The following is a 19,415-nucleotide window of genomic DNA, read 5'->3' as shown; positions in this document are numbered from 1 at the left end:
GATTTCGTCATCGATGGGAAGAAACATGGTAAACCAATGTCGTACAGAACACAACAGAAATGCTACACTGATTGTCACTGAATGGTAAAATCTAGATAATGCACCGAGCTGAGGCAGAAATTCTACAGTTATAAGTAGAGGTATAGACGATTTGAAAGAATTAATGATATTTTATGCTGTGTTTGTTTTCATAACTGCATCATCTCGAATTACCTCGTTTACAACTTTATGTAATTCACTCATACTAAATACTTGAAAACACAGCTTGCATGATATGTTTTTGTTAATTGATCTACTTAACGTTTACGACATTTAAATATGCATGAAATAATCAAAATAGTCCCTTAGTCTTACTAACTTGTGTTCTACAGACCTGCAGCTATACTGTACTGGCATGCGACCAGGCTCCGGGGCCGTAAAAGTTAGACGAGCTCACTTTTGATCTCAGTCTCACTTTTCCACTATATATTACTTTTGTAAAAGCGAGACTGAGATCAAAAGTGAGCTCATCTCAGTTTTATGGCCCTGGAGCCAGTTCTCGCCGAGTACCTTATCTCGCCAGTACATTGTGACGTCATTTTATCAACACATAAAATTATAGACGAAATATGACGTCACAATGTACTGGCGAGAAATGGTACTCGGCAAGAACTGGTCGCACGCCAGTATAGTATAGCTGCAGGTCTGTAGCTCCCGGTCTGAAAAAAAATATGATGGACGACATGGGAGCTACAGTGTCATATGTGTAAAAAGTTGAAATTTACGCACACAAAAAATTGCATTAATTTTTGGCTGACTAACGGTAACCCTATTGTAACAAATTCTTTTATAGTAATTAGTACCATTAAATTCTTCAGACAATTTACTTTAGATATCATCGCAATACTTGATTCAGATGTTTAATACTGGATTCTACACTGTGAGTAAGTAAATGTCATACAACTGATTTTAAAAAGATAATTTTGTAATTATTAAGCTTTTAAATGGACAAGGGTATATAATAAATTTACCATTATAACAGTAACTTGATCCAAAGAGCCACTCACGTCTTATTATCAGACGGAAGCATCAGATCAAACTCGACTTTTGTGTCTCATTTGATCTGATGATCCTCGCTTGTCATTTTGACCTGATCTGACCTTTTGGATCAAGTCATTGTTATAGTAATATATATGTAGAACCCAAGTCATCCATCAAAATTTTATCAGACCAGGAGCTACAGACCTTCAGCTATTCTTAATACAGAAAAGAACTGCAAATGCTAATGCCCATTGCCCCAGCCTACATTTTACATCCCAATATTTCGGAATTTCTGTCAGATACCAAAAAGTTATCTAATAAAAAGTATCATCAATGCCTAATTGATTTATATTAGAATAGTAGTCAAATAATTATTTTTGAAACAGAAGTTTTGGTTACTGGGGGTCTTAACACTTCTCCATGGAAAACGGTGTCTATAAGTTACAAAGCAAAATGCTTATTTTGGAATGTCTGCAGACATATGCCCCCCCCCCCCCCCTAAAAAAAAAAACCCAAAAGAAATTTAATTTAATTTGTGTGGTAATTAATGAACAGAGAAAAGTTAACTAAAATTCCAAAAGGCATCCATGACTTTAGTGGATATATACATGTACATGTCGCCTTGAATGTGGTGAAACTGTAGTATTGATGTTGCAATTTGAGCACACAACCTTATTTCTTCTACTGGTTGTTCCAGCAATGTGGTTCTCATTATATGGGCCGTATCTACTTGCAATTATTTTGATTGTGTTTGCTTACATTTGACACTAAGACACTGATTAAATGTATTATAATCAATGAAGTGGTATTAAAATCATTTTTTTTCCACTGTTCCTTGAACATAAAACTACCTGGTGTCCCCTCCAATCCATAATGTTGATAGTATGCACAGTAAATATCTCTTTTTTCATTTTCTTTAGGTTGAAGTGCCAAGATGTTTTCCTTCCGACATTTATTCACACTTCGTCAGATGGCAATGCAAATGGGCCTGAGAAGATCAGTCCAAAGGCTTTCTAGCCACACAAAATGGGAACAGCATTCTATTCATGAATGTTCAAATGTTAGACTTCTATCCACAAGTGAATATGAGAAGCTTAATGAATTTGCAAACCCAGAAATGAAAAACGCACCTGAAAAACCTGTCTCAAATACATTTCTTTGCATTACGCACATCTTAGAAAGTACTAATAAGGGAGGGAAAGAAGAGGCTGAAAAAGTCTTCAATGATCTGGTCGAAGGATATCAGGCCAATGATGAGAAAAGGAATCTTAAGGCTGTGTTTGACACGCTGGAGTCAGTCATTGTAAAGGGAGATGTTCATTGGTTCAAACATTTACAGATTCTTCAGACATGTAAAGAATTTAGAGGACTATTGGAGAAAGTATTTTTCTCTTTATCTAATTATAATGAACACGATTTGTTGAACCTATTAACTTGTCAGCTGACTTTCCGGATTTATGATAAAACACGTGAAGCAAAACTTTGGGAAAATGTCCTTCCTAAATCAAATAAACTGAATATTTCTGGTTTAATTCGGCTTCACCATATGTCTAAAAACAGCAAAGACAATAGTCTCCAAAACCAAATATCAAAACAAATTGCAAGGCGTTGGATGGAAATAGAAAAGGTCAATGAACTTATTTCTGTCATGAAAATAATGATCCTAGAAAGCAAAAAATCTTCTGAAGCTTCTGTATTTGATCATTTGGAAGAGAAAGCTTTGCAGAAAGCGGAAACATTGAATTTAGAGGAAATAACTCAACTTTTTTTTGCATTGCGCGCCTCAGGAAGAAGAAATTTACCTTTGATCAAATCCCTGGCATACTGTATGAAGAAGAAAATGTCAGATGACTTCCCACTCAAATCCACTGCTTCAGTTTTTACAAGCATTAGTAAACTTAACTTCCATGATGCTGCCTTGCTAGGACTTCTGAGTGACCATGCTGTCATGAAGGTTAACGGTGTTCAAGAAAAGAAAGAAGCTGTGAATTTCCTGTCAATCATTTTAATGTCTTGCGCCCATTTGAGATGGTTCCCACCCAACCTTGAGAAAACAATTCAGTCTCACTTTGAGGAGTTTCCCAACCATCTTAATCCTGTCCACCTATGTTTTGCAATCTGCAATATGAGTAAGTTGCACAGCTTCAGTGAGAGTGAGAAGGAGGTGGTACGGAACATGGTGGCCAAGTTGGAGGAAAAGGGAATTGAAAAGAGCCACCCGGTTGTATGGTTGAACTTGGCATTGGCGTTGGGATGGAACGACTGCTCGGTAGACTGGGTCTTATCTTCAGTGCTAAAGCAAGATTTTGTAGATAACATTCAAAGTAAGTTTGCGTATTACATGATATTAATTGAAAGGATTGAAATATTTACAATAATTATCATTATTCAGTCATATGTTACAATTAAAACAATTAAAATAGATCAGTACTGCATCTGAAAAACATAAACACTTTTTCAGTGTAAAACTTTGCTATGTACATGTAGCATTGCATTCAGGTGGGAGTTATTTTTTGTTTAGTAATAATTGTCAGCTGATAAGTAGTGTTATTTATTTTATCTTCAAGCTATCCAAGAAAGATATCTTAAAGGATGAGAAAAGCTCTGATGCAGTTTTTTAGTAGCTCATTTTAGAGTACTTCCATTAATGGTTAATGAAGCCTGTTGTTAATCCTTATATTTACCATACACTTTTTATGAATGAAAGTTTTACAAATAGATGAAACATGTATTAATTATATATGTTTTATGACCACAGTACATGTACATGTACATGTATGTCTTTTCTCTCACAGAAAATTTCCCCACCATGGTATCAGTTTTGCGACAGTTGGATTACGAGGCCAGTTTTGCCTTTCCTAATTTCCAGGGGCCAAGACTAGATCTTGGGGGTCAAAAGCCAGAGAGGACTAATACCAAGGTATGAAGCAGCATTCCAATTTTTCTGTTTTATAAATCTATAAATCTTCATACTGGCTGCAATGACGTAGCCCTAGATGTAGTTTCTTGGTGATAAAAAATGGAGGTGGACAACAACTTTTGCGGGCAAATATACCCTGGTAATTCAAAGTTAACTCCAAATTGAGATTATGAACTCTTCATTTGATTTCAGCAAGATTCCCTGGTTACAGATGTTATAGACATAACACATGTACTGGATAAACAAATGGATGAAAGTGTACAAACCAGGATCATGACTTCACAGGGGCATGAGATAGGTTAGTTTTTACTTGTAATTTTATCAGTGAATTAATCGTTTTTCTTAATTAATGAATTTTTAGCTTGCATTAACCCAGTTGGGGAGCTTATTTAACCACCTTGCTGTCATTATGAAAGTTCTTGAAACATTTTCTTTTTAATTATTTAATTTGGACCAGAGCTGCACTGATAATGTGTTATTATCCATTCTGTGTTTTAATTCAGTATTTTTTATTTATAAAAGACAAGGTTGAAGTTTTTTGAGCAAGTTTTGTTTCCAAGCTTCTTTATGGTCTATTTGAACTTGCAGATTGCATGAATGATTGCCAAATATAAAGTTTGTTCAATACATGTATAAGTAAAAGTGATCATCTCTTGCCTTTTCAGACGCCCTGGTGTTGGTTGGTAATGATAAAAGAGTGGTTCCATTCTCTAGCAGTGGATCCAACTTCCACAAGTATGTATTACATGAAGATCTTGGTTATGTAGCTAAATATATCATTTATATTATAGTCATGGCTATATCCCTTGGCACAAGTGAATGAAGGGAGGAGGGTTCCATAAATCATGCTTTAAAAAAATTGAAAACAACGGTAAACCAGATAATTTTGATGAATGAATGTGATTTCATACTGTTAGTTAATAATTTATGATATTCAATGTTTTTCAGGGTAGCCATAAAGGTGTTGAAGTTTAAGGACATGATTCAGCCTGGCGTGGTCCCTACCTCGGAGAGCAGAATGTGGGTGAGGCACATGCAGTCTCTGGGCTACAAACTCGTAGTGGTGAGTGTGTAAAGACCTACAGGTCATTGGGAACAAAACGTATGGGGGATATATGTCCCTTGTTTTGTCAAGTGATTTTTTTGGACACGTGTACATGTGCAGCTGAAAACAAATTTCGTCTTCATTTTGATTGGATTTTTTTTTAATTCCCTTTTACAAATTTTAAAATCTCAACTTTCTCATCATTTTTGTAAAAATTAAATTTATTGTTCTAAAAGCATTGCTAATCCTAATGGATTATATCATACATGTTTGTAAGACACAGCTGTGGTAGATACCGATACCTGTATTGATGATAATGATTTTTGATTGACATATTTTCTGGAGATGATTTTTTTATTGAATGTTTGTTCCATTGTTTTTAGATTTCTTACAATGAATGGAAGTCTTTGCCTGGAAACAACTCCAAAATGATGTATCTTGAGAAAAAGATTACAGAATCAATATCATAGGGAAATCTAAATTATCTTAAATTTTATGAATTATAAAACTGTTTTAATGTCTTAATTGTCAGATTTAAATGAAAATAAAATTATCTTGCATAACTGGAGTTGTACATTTTATTGTATTAAGTTAACAATCAGTATTTTCAGTAGCTTCATTATTTGATATAACTATTTAGAGATTCATATATTCGTAATTTAAGAAAACATCACATAAGTACAAAATATTTATTTCATACTACAACATGAAATTCCACTTTTTAATATATAAACAATACAAGTATTAATATGTAAAGTATAAAATATTCAAGAAGTATACATCAGACCTGCTTAACCCTCTTTGACTTTTTCAAAAGATTTTGTTTACTGTAAAAGTGGTTATTTACACTGGTGGTTAATTACGCATTTTCTTTAGTCAAACAATACCTGTGGGTATTAAATATGCAGATGTGTGAATTATCACATTCAAGTTCTGATTTTATTACCTGGGGTATTTACACAGTTTTAAGCTTACAGTGTAACTAGTGTATATTTCCCCAACTCATAAATAATTATTTTCACAATAGACTGTTATTCAATGTCATTTAATTTAATTTTCCTTTCTGGCAGTAAACAAAAAATTGGTCACATTTAAAGTCCATTAAAATCTGTAATACAGTTATACAGTACAAAGAGTAAACTGATCTGATACATTGTATGTATCCTGTACATTTATGTACATACATGTACATATTAATGTATATACATATATATCAATGACTAGGATAGCAAAACTATATATTTTCTTGTAGAATATGTTAAATATAATCTTAAAAAAATGATAAACAAAAAGCATGACAAAAAGTCTGTATACATAATGACTTTTACAGATTATCCACATTATATTGAAATGTATGTATATCCTAATTGAAAATATTAACATAGTGAGTATGAATGTATTCTTGCCAGTTAAATATATCCAAGAAAAATTATTTGAGTTATATGTTGTAAATGTACAATATTCAAAAATGCAGTATTCAGAGTCAGCTACATGTACAAGCTATTCATAGGGAATAACTGGAATACATATTTGAGGAAGACATCTATGGGTTAAGCAGTGTATGTTCACATATCGGGTATACGTGTATGTATTCATAAAGGCATTGTTTGTTAATCACATATACATGGAATAACAGTTATAACTTGACCCCTAATTGAATTCAAAATTAGCACCACAATTTTATTACACATATTGTACTGGAAGAAGTCCATTGGTTATATTTAATATCAGCAATGTACACATGCATTTTCAGTCTTTAAAATATGGATTTACATGCACAAGCAACTCTTTATTGTTCATCTTCTCTGGCAGTCACTTAAACGGAGGCTTTGAGTATTAACTGCATTGTAATAAAGCGCTTATTGTAGTCACAAACGGGAACTTTCTGGGCAATTAAGCAGCACTGGTTCAACCCATCCTACTGATCTTTTTGGATTTGTCTGCCGGTTTATTGGGGGGTGGGGCATCGGCAGCAATATGCCGACCATATAAACTGGAAAATGACAAAAACAAAATATTCACAATAGAATTGTAACAGATCATCATAAAAAGTCTTTGGCTATTGGAAAACTTAAGGAGAATCTACAATAATTTGCTTTATACAAAAATGTTGATTACGGGTACTATGATATCTTCTTATCAAACTATCAGTATAGTTACATTTAAATATCATGGTAGTTATGTACCTTATTATTTTCACAGACATTAATGTACCATATACATAAGAGAAAACAATACTATGTATTACATAAACACAAGTACTTGTAATATAATAATAATATGTAATAATCCTATTAAATGCAAAATTTTGCTAAATATCCATAAATTGTTTTTCTAACATTTACCAAGGATATATCAAAGTACAGAAGTACTGACGGGAGTTGATTTTATGGATTATTATTTATTCTAAAATGGAATTTCGCATGGCAAGTAGTTTCTTAGCTGTATTTAAAAGGCTTTTCCTACCAGAATACGGAAAGACAGAAACCCCACATGAATGTGTTGTGTAATATTTAAAAATAGAACACCATCAAACTCTATGATACAATTGATGCATTATTATGGTGGCATAGATCTGCCACCACTTGTCAGATAATTATGTCGACTTGTCTGATAATTATGTTGACTTGTCAGTTCTTTAAGTCGACTTGTCACTTATTCACGTGTTTAAAAATTTAACTCTATAATCTTTTCACGCCAAATTTGTGCCATCCAGTTGAAATAATATTTTCTGACAAGTCGGCATAAGGATCTGACAAGTCGACATAGTCATCTTTAAGTCGACATAATTATCTGACAAGTCGACATAATTATCTGACAAGTCGACATAATTATTTGACAAGACGACATAACATCTGACAAGTCAACATCATTATCTGAAAAGTCGACTTATAATATGAATGATAATTTTCTTTAAACTAGTGGCCATAATATTTTTTCTGTCAGATAATTATGTTAACTTACCAGATCTTTATGTCGACTTGTCAAATAATTATGTTAACTTGTCTGATCTTTATGTCAACTTGTCAGAAATTATGATGCCAAGTAAATGGCAGTTAGTTATGGTGGCATAGATCTGCCACCACTTGTCAGATAATTATGTCGACTTGTCAGATCTTGATGTCGACTTGTCAGATAATTATGTTCACTTGTCAGTTCTTTAAATCGACTTGTCACTTATTCACGTGTTTAAGAATTCAACACTTTAACCTTTCCACGCCCAATTTGTGCCATCCATTTGAAATAATATTTTCTGACAAGTCGACATAAGGATCTGACAGGTTGACACAATCATCTTTTAACTCGATATAATTATTTGACAAGTCGACATAATTATCTGACAAGTCGACATAATTATTTGACAGGACGACATAACATCTGACAAGACAACATCAGATCTTTATGTCGACTTGACAGATGATTATGTAAACTTGTCAAATCTTTATGTCGACTTGTCAGATGATTATGTAAACTTGTCAGATATTTATGTTGACTTATATGATATTATGATGACAAGTAAATGGCAGTTAGTGGCACTAACAGCTTTGACAACAAAATATTGAGTTTCTAGTCACTATGGTTATTTTCTGACAAGGCAACATAAAGATCTGACAAGTTGACATAAATATCTGACAAGTCGACATTATCATTTGAGAAGTTAACATAATTATCTGACAAGTGGTGGCAGATCTATGCCACCATAGTTAGTAGCCTTAACACGCTTTAACATCGAAATATTGAGTTTCTAGTCAATATGGTTATTTTCTGACATGTCAACATAAAGATCTGACAAGTTGACATAAATATCTGACAAGTCGACATAATCATCTGACAAGTCGACATAATTATCTGACAAGTAGTGGCAGATCTATGCCACCATACATTATATATCAGTAATCAAAATATTTTTAGAATTTACACTGAACTCTGGCATAGGAGTACCTACGACTAAAAATATTTAAATTGTTTGTTCCATTTAAAATCTAACTATTTTTAAGGTAATCAATGCTTCTGAATACATCACATCGAATTTATTGATTATTTTTAAGAACTAAGTCTTGTCAGCGGTGATGATTTGTGCCTAGGTCCAAACACTGTTTCACTTCCGTTTTGCCAGAGTACCGTTAACTGCATAGGAGAGTTGATTAAAATCAACTCCATAAAATTAATTGGGCTTCTTTAATGCAGTTACATGTATAAAATACACATGCAATGTAAAAGATGAAATACTTACAATCTATATGTTTCTGAGCGGATGTAGTCGAAAACATGGGACACACCGACTTGGTATTGGTCAGCTATGGGTGTGACCCAGGGGTTATTCTCCCCCCTGAACACCTGCTTAGATCCAACTAAATCTAAATTTCCTGTAAGAAGAAAAATTACTTCCGACTTTTTTAATTTGAAAAATTGCAAGTGAGGACAGATTTTATGATTTCAAATTTCTAATTTATTTAGAACATGTATGAAAAATACTACAAAAACACCATTTCAAATGGGCAATGTTAAATGTCAAGTCCAAAATTCTATTTTGAATTATTTTTTATCTGTGCATGTACAATATACTGGTATATGTTTAAGCAAAATAGGATTTTATTTCTTGCTAGTCAGGTTGGTTAGTGTTAGAGACGTACCTATTTCTGGGGGTAGCACTGTCAGTCTGTTCCCCTGTATGTGGAGCTCTCTCAATCGCGGCAGATCCCCAACTTCCTTGGGCAGAGTCACCAGATCATTCTCTCTCAAACACAGCTGGAAACATATATAACAAGTGCCTATAAGGAGAAATATCACTCTCTCTCCCTTTCCTCCTTTCTCTCTCTCTCTCTCTGGTTTATATTTTATATTAGATATCTATGCTGTGCCTACAAATTTATATATATACATATAAATACATGTGTAAAAAATACATGTATGAACAATAATAAAATATATTACATGTATCTCTATGATAACTCTCTTGATATTATCTTGATAGTACCCGGTACATATAAATCGTATTCATTAAAAGAAAATAAGTTTTGTTTAGATTTCTTCTATGTATCTTGCTGTTAACTCCCATTGTTTAAATGCAAGTTTCACTTACAATTTGAAGATTCTTGAGTTTCCCTATTTCTGGTGGCAAGACTTCAAAATCATTGTCACCTAGATACAGTGCTCGTAATGTGTCTGAAATGAAATAAAAAAATAAAACAGTCAACAAATAAAAAGCATAATTGCAATTTTATTGTTTTGGCAATTACATTTATCTGATATTAAAAAAGACAATATGCTTTCAACTAAAAATTACATGTACTATTTTCACAGGATATTTTTAAAATTTTTATACATGAACATACCAGATATTAACATGTTATACCAAGTTTTTCTATCATTTTTAGAATAATGCAAAGAATACATAAATTCAAAGAAGATAAATGAAAATACTATTATAAATGCCCTAGGTAAAACAAAACTGGCAACTTGTTCATGTATTTTGTGAAATGTACAATAATATACAAGTAATTTCCCAAGAATTGTATGATAATAATCATTTTGTTCATACCTAAACAAAAGAAATTCCCAGGCAGAGATTTTTCGCTCAGGTTGTTGTAGGTAAGATCTAGGACTTCTAGAGCAGGAAAAGCACCAAATCCTCGCGGCAAGGCATTCAGTTTGTTCATTCTAGAAATGCAAAGAGTGGCCAATATTAAATACTGTTGGCTAGCGATATCAGGGAAATACCATATTATTAGATCTCATTATACCTATATTGTAATTTGATTGTCCCTAATCTCACACAAAGAAAATTAATAAACACATGGCTACAGTAATTTCAGGGAAATATTGACCCTCTTAGCTTGGCCACACATTTCTTAAAATAAATGCTGTTAATAAATTCTCTCTTTCACCCTTGCCTAGCTGAGCAGGGCATGCACTTAGGATAAGTGATAGCATACACACAACTTGATTTTATATGCAGGATGCTTTTAGAAAAAAATTTTAATCGCCTAAACTGCAAATAATTCCATGGCAAAAAAGTATGTTAACTTTATCATTCTTTTTAAATCCTGTCTCATCTATTCTGAAATTGCAAAAAAACAAAACAAAACAAAACACAAATAAAACAGTATCACACTATCATTCCTATTTTGGAAGTTTAATATTTTTACCCACAGAAATTATCAGTTATGCAGTAAATGTAATAATATGCCCAACAATTAAGCCATTGTGTGATTTAAGTTTCATAGGATTCAGCATATTTGAGACACTATTTTACTGCTGGGTTTTAAAAAATGTAGTACACATACCCAAGGTTTAATATTTTCAATTTCATTAGAGAATTCAGAGTACTTGGTAGTTCCTGAAAAGAAAAAAAAAACAATTCATGTTCAAGTGAAGGATAGATGTGAAGTACAGTGAGTTAAAAGGTCATAGTCACGATTTTGGTCAAATGTTATTTTTCTGTTTTTATTATTTACAATGCTTTAGGAATACTTTTGAAATGATCAAATGAAATTTGAGAGCCAGTCATAGAGTTATATAAGCAAGATATAAGGCTCACAATTCTTTGTCTTGTAAATAAGGCATGTGTCCTGTTTTTGTTTACATAGGTTTAATATACCCGGTACAAGTAAAAAAATCTTTTTCAAGCTGATTTGCCAATCATTTTAGACTCGTCATTTTAAGCATCAATAATAACACGTTATTCTAGGTCTAAAACTGGAATTTTTGCTTCAACAATTAGAGTGTAAACAAAAGCTTTCTTTACATTGCAAAGAATTGTAAGCTCTGTAACTCACTTATAACTCAACAAATTACACTCAAATTTTAGTTGCCTATGAAAATAACCTTACGCATTGTAATAACCTTAGCATTGTAAATATACCCGGTAATTAAAAATGAAAAAATCATTTTTGACCTACTCGTGACCCTTTAAATATCATTATGCACTTGAAAAGACTTTTCAACACGAAGTAAAGAAGTCAAATGTCTTCAGATTATTTCAATAACATAAAAATAATAAATATCTACAAAAAATGAAGTGAACAATCCTTGCCTTAATATGGTTATTGAAAAGATTAAGATGCTCCAAATTGGGTAATTCTGTTATGTTGGCAGGTACCTCTGAAAAGCAATTATAAGAATTTTAATGTACTGATAGATGTTAAATGGCACATACAAATAAATATAATCATTCTGGAAAGTGGTACATATTACAGTAAACAACTTCAGTTCCCCCCAAAAGATCTCTACATCTTAATATTTTATTGCAGAGCGCCAATGTTTATAAAGTTAAATTCATGATGGATATATTTTGCTTACAAATAGAATGCATTAACATTTTCATAAGGTTATAATAAATAAAGCAGTTTACTAATATAATCTGTCCCAAGTTATTGCTTCCATCAATTTTTGATGATTTTTAATAAAAATACACATACCTGTGAAAGAAATACAATAGAAATCGATGAAAGGGAATATATCCAAGATATCTTCATTGAACAATTATCCCTTTTCACTCATAAAATTTCACAGGAACAAAAACAAATTTTCTTACGGAGATTTATAATGGGAAATGTTTACATCTTTTCTCCATTCGGAAGTACTCGGGAAACCTCGCCCAATTTTTTGACGTTATCATCCGGGCTTATTAATGGCTGCCAGCCATTGGCTGATGCAACGCAAAATCTCCGTAGACTTTCAATTCTGGGATGTGTATATAGAAACCTGAAGCGGTAGAGGGGGCGTTTCAAAACAGATAACCTGGACATTTTTTCACATTAGTGGATGAACGTAGTTTGAGCACAAAGGTATTTTCAATTATTGAAATTTCTAGCAAAAAGTGGTGGAAGCAAAAACTCGGGACAGAGTATAAATAGATGTCCAACAGACTATACATGTACATATAAATATACCAACCATTTATTTTGTTGTGGGAAAGTGTTAGTCTAGTCAGGTGCTTCAGATCCACTGAAAAGTAAATAAAAAAATAGCATGAGATATCAGTAAGCATTAACTGTGTTTTAGAACACCGGAAATTTGTAAAATAACTCCAGAATAAGACGAATTCCTACATTGTTATAAAGTTAATTACTTACGAAGGCCTGGTATGTTTAAGTTGGGAATTCCTTTATCAACAAGATCCAATTCTGTATTGTTTGGATCGCCTTTGCATTCGTCAATGTATTTCTTGACTTTGCTCGACATTTTCAGATTTGTAAGACACTTAATGCAGTGGAATTTATAAAATGCCTCTTTAGGAAATATTTACTCCGGAAGTGCCTAACAACATATCAAACCAAATTTATACGCCTATAGAAATAGTTCTACTTTTTGGAACAAAATTTGATATCATTTTATCAATATTGTGTAAAATAATAACACATCTGTAGTTAAAACATGATTGTACTTTTAAATTGGATTTAATGAATGAGAGACTAAAAGCATGGCGTAACAATACGTGAACTATTTTCAAAATGGCTGCGCCCATGAAATGTACTTTTTCTGGGTTTTTAAAATAAATTTAGAGTGAAATAAGACAACTTTATTAATGTAATTCAAAATCCATCGTTTGGTAAGTTTTTCTCTGATATTTTTATATATGTTGCTTAGAGGTTTTAGAAGATTTATTGCCTCATGCCATTTAAATGATGAACATGCTGTTTTCATTACAATGTGTCACTTTTAGTTTTAGACTGCTGGTGACAAACGAAAATAATGGCTAAAATACAAGAATTAATGAAGCTGTCTGGACATCAAGACCGAGTTTGGTGCGTTGCATGGAATCCCACAGGAACATTGCTGGCCTCTTCTGGGGGAGACAAAACAATTCGTATTTGGGGAAAGGAAGGAGACAAATGGGTACATTATTTTATGTTCATAAAAATCATTAATGTAAAAAGTGTGATTTGATAAATGCGGTACAGTGCTGTCTTTAGAGCGAGAGTATTCCAATTATCCTTTGCATATTGACTGTGTCAAGTAATAGAAGGCCACTCCAATATAATTTCTTATTCGTAGGACCCCACGGGCTTGTATTTTAATAAAACTCTATAAATAATAATAATTAATTTCCCCCACCCAGGAAATATTTTCTGTTTTATTTCCGCCCTATTTTTTGTAGCTTCAATAGTTTTAAATTAATAAATCAGAGACAAGTAGAAAGAATACAACCCTCTGTACAAATTTATTAATGTACCGCCTAAAATTTTTGCCAACAAAAAAAAATTTCATTATTTATTCGCTCCAACAAACAAGAAATTATATTGGTGTGGCCTAATCAATACAAGGAAATCCCAGTCTGGTCCCTCATTATTTCTTCCATTCCATTACACATCCATGATTGCTTCTCTGGCTATCGTAATGTTTACAGTGCTTTAATACCAGGCACAGCTTTGCCCGCCTTACGAAGCAAGGCTTAATGGTAACACATATACATATAAGAAAATCAGTGAAAAATAGAAGTTGAATCGGGGATTACTTAGGGCTGAAAATTTTTATTCCAGCTCATCAATCAATAGAAAGTATATTGACTATGAAAACCAGATAGGTTTCAACAGTGCTTTAATCAGGAGATAAGACTAGTTTCACATATGTCTTAAAAGATGTAAAAAATAAAAACATTTCATCATGGAACAGATCTTTCGATACTGAATAAAGTATAAATAGAAAATTTATCAATTTATGAAATAGAAATATACCGTAAGCATTGAAAGGAGAAATTAAATACTCATGGAATCACATGCTTTTCTTCGGCTATTTTCGAAGACACAATTTTTAGCTCACCGAGACGAAGTCAGGGGGAGCTTATGCTATACCCTCGGCGTCTGGACCTGGTTAAAGTTTTTGTTGCAGGTCCTGTATCTAAGCTATTACTTGTCCTATCTTCACCAAACTTGCATGGATGATGCATCTGGACCTACTTATGGACTTGAAAGACTTGGATGCTGAATCTGAGTCCTAAATTTCAGATGCTGGAGGAGGCTAAAGGACCAGGTTAAAGTTTTTGTTGCAGGTGCCTTTCGATAGCAATATGTAAGTTACTGCAGGTCCGTACTTCACCAAACTTGCATGGATGGTGTGTCTTATGATACTGATGCACCCGACAGGCTTGAGTGCTGAATCTGAGCTATAGGTTTCGGATGCTGGAGGAGGTTAAGGTTTTTGGAGCAGGTTAAAGTTTTTGTTGCAGGTGCGCTTTGATAGCAATATCTAAGTTACTGCTGGTCCGTACTTCACCAAACTTGCATGGATGGTGTGTCTTATAATACTGATGCACCAGGCAGGCTAGGGTGCTGAATCTGAGCTATAGGTTACAGATGCTGAAGGAGGTTAAGGTTTTTAGAGCTGGTTAAAGTTTTTGTTGCAGGTGCCCTCTTTTGATTATATCTTAGTTACTACTTGGCCTAACTTCACCAGACTTCCATGGATGGTGCGTCTTATGATACTGATGCACCAGACAGGCTTGAATGCTGAAACTGAGCCATAGGTTTCGGATGCTGGAGGAGGTTAAGGTTTTTGGAACAGGTCACATGTTTAATAGATAATAGTACTATTTCAAACTTGCATAATTGATTAAACAGTAATATGAATGAATCACAGAGGAAGCTTCAGTTGCAGAGCTTGATCTCCATTATCAAGGATGCTAAAAAGTATATCTTAGTTATTACAGGTCCTAACTTCACCAAACTTGAATGGATGGTGTGTCTTATGATACAGATGCACCTGACAGGCATGGATGTTGAATCTGAGCCATAGGTTGCGGATGCTGGAGCAGGTTAAGGTTTTAATTGCTAGTGCCCTCTGATGATGATATCTTAATTATTACTGGTCTGAACTTCACCAAACTTGCATGGAGATGTGTCTTATGTATACTGATGCACCTGACAGGCTTGAATGCTGAATCTGAGCCATAGGTTTCGGATGCTGGATTGATGTTTAGTTTTTTTGGAACAAGTCACATGTTTTATAGATGATAGGTTGCACAGTTGATTAAACTATATTATAAATGAAACGCAGAGGTTGCTTCAGATGCAGAGCCTGATTTCCATTATCAAGGATGCTAAAGAAATCTCCTACCTCACTCCAACCTGCTCGATAGATAGATGTGTTTGTTAATAAATGATATAACATGATTCCTATGATATAGTATTGTATAGTATGAAACAATATTGTTTAATATGATACAATATAATATCATATGTAATATAATAAAAAGTTATATGATACGATATGATATTATATCAAATTTTTGATATTTTATGTTATGGTATTGTATCATGATATCGTTATGTATAGTATTGTATATTATGATACAATATTGTATAATATTATATTGTATTATTAATTTATTATTTTATCACATGATACTATTACATAAGATATTGCAAAGTATAATAATGTATCCTATGATACAATATTGTATATTCTATAATATTGTATCATACGATATTATATTATATAAATTATATTAGTTTCTGTAATATGGAATTATATCACATGAAATTGTATAATATGATACTGTAATATTTTATAATATCATATCATACGATATTGTATTATATGATATTGGTTTATAATATGATATATTATCACATCACATGAAATTGTATTGTATGATATTGTAAAATATATTATTGTATCAGATGATACAATATGTATAGTATAATATTGTATTATAAAATACTTTACTTTATCACATGATATTGTATCATTTGATATGATACAATGTTGTATCAAATTATATTGTATCATATGATACAATATCATATTATGTATAAAAAATGATACAGTATCATACAATATCATACTATATTATACAATATAATATCATATGTTTCAATGTTATGATGTATTATGTAATATGATATTGTAATATAATACTACATTGTTTTATATATTATGATATTGTATTATGTGATAAAATACAATAACGTATAACACAATACAATGTCATATCATACGTTACAATATCATATCTCATCATTGTTTATTATGGTATTTTATTGTATTTTATGATATATGTTGTAAATATGATAGGATGCAATATTTAATTTTATATTATTGTATTAATTAACACATGAGCATATGATTATCATACAATTTTTTAACAGATGATATATGATATTGTGTCAAAACAGAATCCATGAATATCCAAGATCATAAAGTATGATTTTCATTTAATATGATAAAGGTGGTCTCATAAAGGTGAAGTCTCAGAAGGGTGATGTCTCGTCTCGGTGAGCTTTGTAATCTGTGATTACCTATGTTTACATTTTGCGTATGAAACATGATGTCATTATTGAGACTGAGCATGCGACATTTAGTTTAACTTTGGCTCCTAATTTGAGTAGTCAGGTGGATACTGCTGTCTGCATTTCAAACCAAAAAAAAATCTGCACTCGGCGCAACCGTCACACCGTTTTCATATAACTTTTGTCAAAGCAATCGCTGTCCAATACTTTGGAAAATGTGATGTCCATCTTGTTACAATAAGTGGATTTAATGTTTGATTAATTCATAAGCTGAGGGGTTTAATTGGTTTATCATGAAACAGAGAGGAATATGAAACCTGCAATTTTTGACACCAATTGGTGGCCATTACACAGTAATACTGATGCTTGATCCACTTATTTATTCAATTGTGGGAAATACAATGAGCACTTCACATTTACTGTGATGTCACATTGTTTTAGTTTTGTTTCCAACAAATAACGAAGCTTTTGGAAACATTTTTCCCTGCTTTATATACAGTACATATTTTCTCTTAAAAAATTGGTTGAAAAAAAAGAAGAACTGATATTTTAAAGTCATCACAACTACCGGTATTCTTCAGGTTTGCAAAAGCATCCTTGCAGAAGGCCATCAGAGAACAATTCGCAGTGTTAGCTGGTCCCCGTGTGGCAATTACTTGGCTAGTGCCAGCTTTGATGCTACTACCAATATCTGGAGCAGGAAAGAAGGAGAATTTGAATGCATTGCATCTCTAGAGGGCCATGAGAATGAAGTGAAAGCTGTATCATGGGCTCCCACTGGTCTATTACTGGCAACGTGCAGTAGAGACAAAAGTGTATGGATTTGGGAAGGTAATCATTTCTCTTCTTCACATCATGTTCTTTAATAATATTAACAGAAACTGAATATATCTAAATATTGATAATAATGTAATGTAACTTTGCCTCAATTAGAGCCTCTGCAAAACGTCCTATAAAGTAATGACTTGCAAAAGATATTACATGTGTATTGCACTGTTTTACAGTCACAGAGGATGAAGAATATGAATGTGCAAGTGTGATCTCCAGCCACACCCAGGATGTTAAGTATGTAGTGTGGCATCCAACCAGGGAAATGCTTGCATCGTGTAGCTATGACAACACAATCAAATTATTTAAAGAGGAGATAGATGATTGGACATGCTGCAACACATTAGAATCCCATACCTCTACCGTGTGGAAAATAAGCTTTGACCAGACAGGTCACAGAATTGTATCATGTAGTGATGACAAAACATTGAAAATTTGGCAAGAATATTTACCGGGAAATCCAGAGGGAATTGATACAACAGGAAAAGAGTCAACATGGAAATGTGTGTGTACCCTCTCCGGATACCACAATCGAGTTATCTACGATGTGGACTGGAGTCCCAGCAACGGTTTAATTGTGTCAGCTTGTGGTGATGACTGTATTAGAGTATTTAGAGAAGAAGAGATATCGGACAAGAATCAGCCCTCGTTTAGCCTGGTGTGCTCTCAGAATAGAGCACACTCACAGGACGTGAACTCTGTAGCCTGGAACCCTAAGGAACCCGGCCTACTGGCATCAGGCAGTGACGACGGAGATGTTAAACTGTGGAAAGTGGTGCTCGATTAAAAAATTCAAATGAAATTCTTCTTGTTGTTTTCTTTTTTCCCTCCTACATTTCAACAATGCTGCAAGGTTTTAATTCTGTAGAATCTAAACTTTTCATAGGTACAATGTACATGTTGTTTTGCGACATATATGTAGAATAGTTGTGTATGGATTTAATATTGTCGTTTCAAAAATAACATGAAACATATTTTAATAAATAAATATTTTAATAGGGATTTCATTGATAAATGTTTTCAATGAAAGAAATGAAATTTAATTTCCAAATGAATATACATGTTTCAGCTGATTACAACAGGATTGCACTGAAAGTTAAGAACAATGCAATTTACATCTTTGAAAAAATTTAAAATCTCAAAAAATTGATTTTATTTTTTCATCCCTCCCTTGTGGCCTAACTTTTCTCAAAAGAGTCATGATTTAGTTAATCAAACTTAAGTCATTAATAAATCCTTCAATATACAAGTTAAAAATACTAGCATTTCCCAGAATTACCCCTTACATACAGGCATTTTTGTTTAATCTGAGGAAGATTAAGCAAAATAATGGAAATTACCTATAATATAAAACTGATTATAGAGAGAT

General features: G+C 32.8%; 3 protein-coding genes across 4 annotated transcripts; 2 read left to right on the top strand and 1 right to left on the bottom strand.

Moving 5' to 3' along the window:
* On the top strand, positions 1-5,548 carry LOC105338186 (FAST kinase domain-containing protein 4). 2 transcript variants are annotated; one of them, XM_011443182.4, is made up of 7 exons: positions 1-140; positions 1,941-3,344; positions 3,816-3,940; positions 4,133-4,238; positions 4,606-4,675; positions 4,889-5,003; positions 5,369-5,548. In XM_011443182.4, the coding sequence occupies exons 2-7, from the start codon at positions 1,955-1,957 to the stop codon at positions 5,453-5,455; spliced, it is 1,893 nt and encodes a 630-aa protein (XP_011441484.3). In that variant the 5' UTR covers positions 1-140; positions 1,941-1,954; the 3' UTR covers positions 5,456-5,548. The 2 variants fall into 2 exon arrangements, with proteins under 2 accessions (XP_011441484.3, XP_065940320.1); XM_066084248.1 differs by lacking the exon at positions 1-140 and adding an exon at positions 858-923.
* Positions 5,549-6,644: 1,096 nt separating this feature from the next.
* On the bottom strand, positions 6,645-13,269 carry LOC105338185 (ras suppressor protein 1). Its single transcript, XM_011443181.4, has 9 exons — positions 13,064-13,269; positions 12,885-12,935; positions 12,022-12,089; positions 11,273-11,325; positions 10,528-10,646; positions 10,069-10,151; positions 9,620-9,734; positions 9,220-9,352; positions 6,645-6,978 (listed from the first exon to the last, which is right to left on the bottom strand). Exons 1-9 carry the CDS (start codon positions 13,170-13,172, stop codon positions 6,894-6,896), a joined length of 816 nt encoding a protein of 271 aa, XP_011441483.1. The 5' UTR covers positions 13,173-13,269; the 3' UTR covers positions 6,645-6,893.
* A 158-nt stretch (positions 13,270-13,427) lies between these two features.
* On the top strand, positions 13,428-18,848 carry LOC105346397 (probable cytosolic iron-sulfur protein assembly protein CIAO1 homolog). The gene is made up of 4 exons (XM_066084107.1): positions 13,428-13,539; positions 13,654-13,826; positions 17,800-18,049; positions 18,223-18,848. The coding sequence occupies exons 2-4, from the start codon at positions 13,683-13,685 to the stop codon at positions 18,831-18,833; spliced, it is 1,005 nt and encodes a 334-aa protein (XP_065940179.1). The 5' UTR covers positions 13,428-13,539; positions 13,654-13,682; the 3' UTR covers positions 18,834-18,848.
* Positions 18,849-19,415: the final 567 nt, after the last annotated feature.

The sequence above is a fragment of the Magallana gigas genome, chromosome 5, assembly GCF_963853765.1.
Source record: "Magallana gigas chromosome 5, xbMagGiga1.1, whole genome shotgun sequence".
Classification (NCBI taxonomy): domain Eukaryota; kingdom Metazoa; phylum Mollusca; class Bivalvia; order Ostreida; family Ostreidae; genus Magallana; species Magallana gigas.
This window is presented reverse-complemented; position numbering and strand designations above follow the sequence as displayed.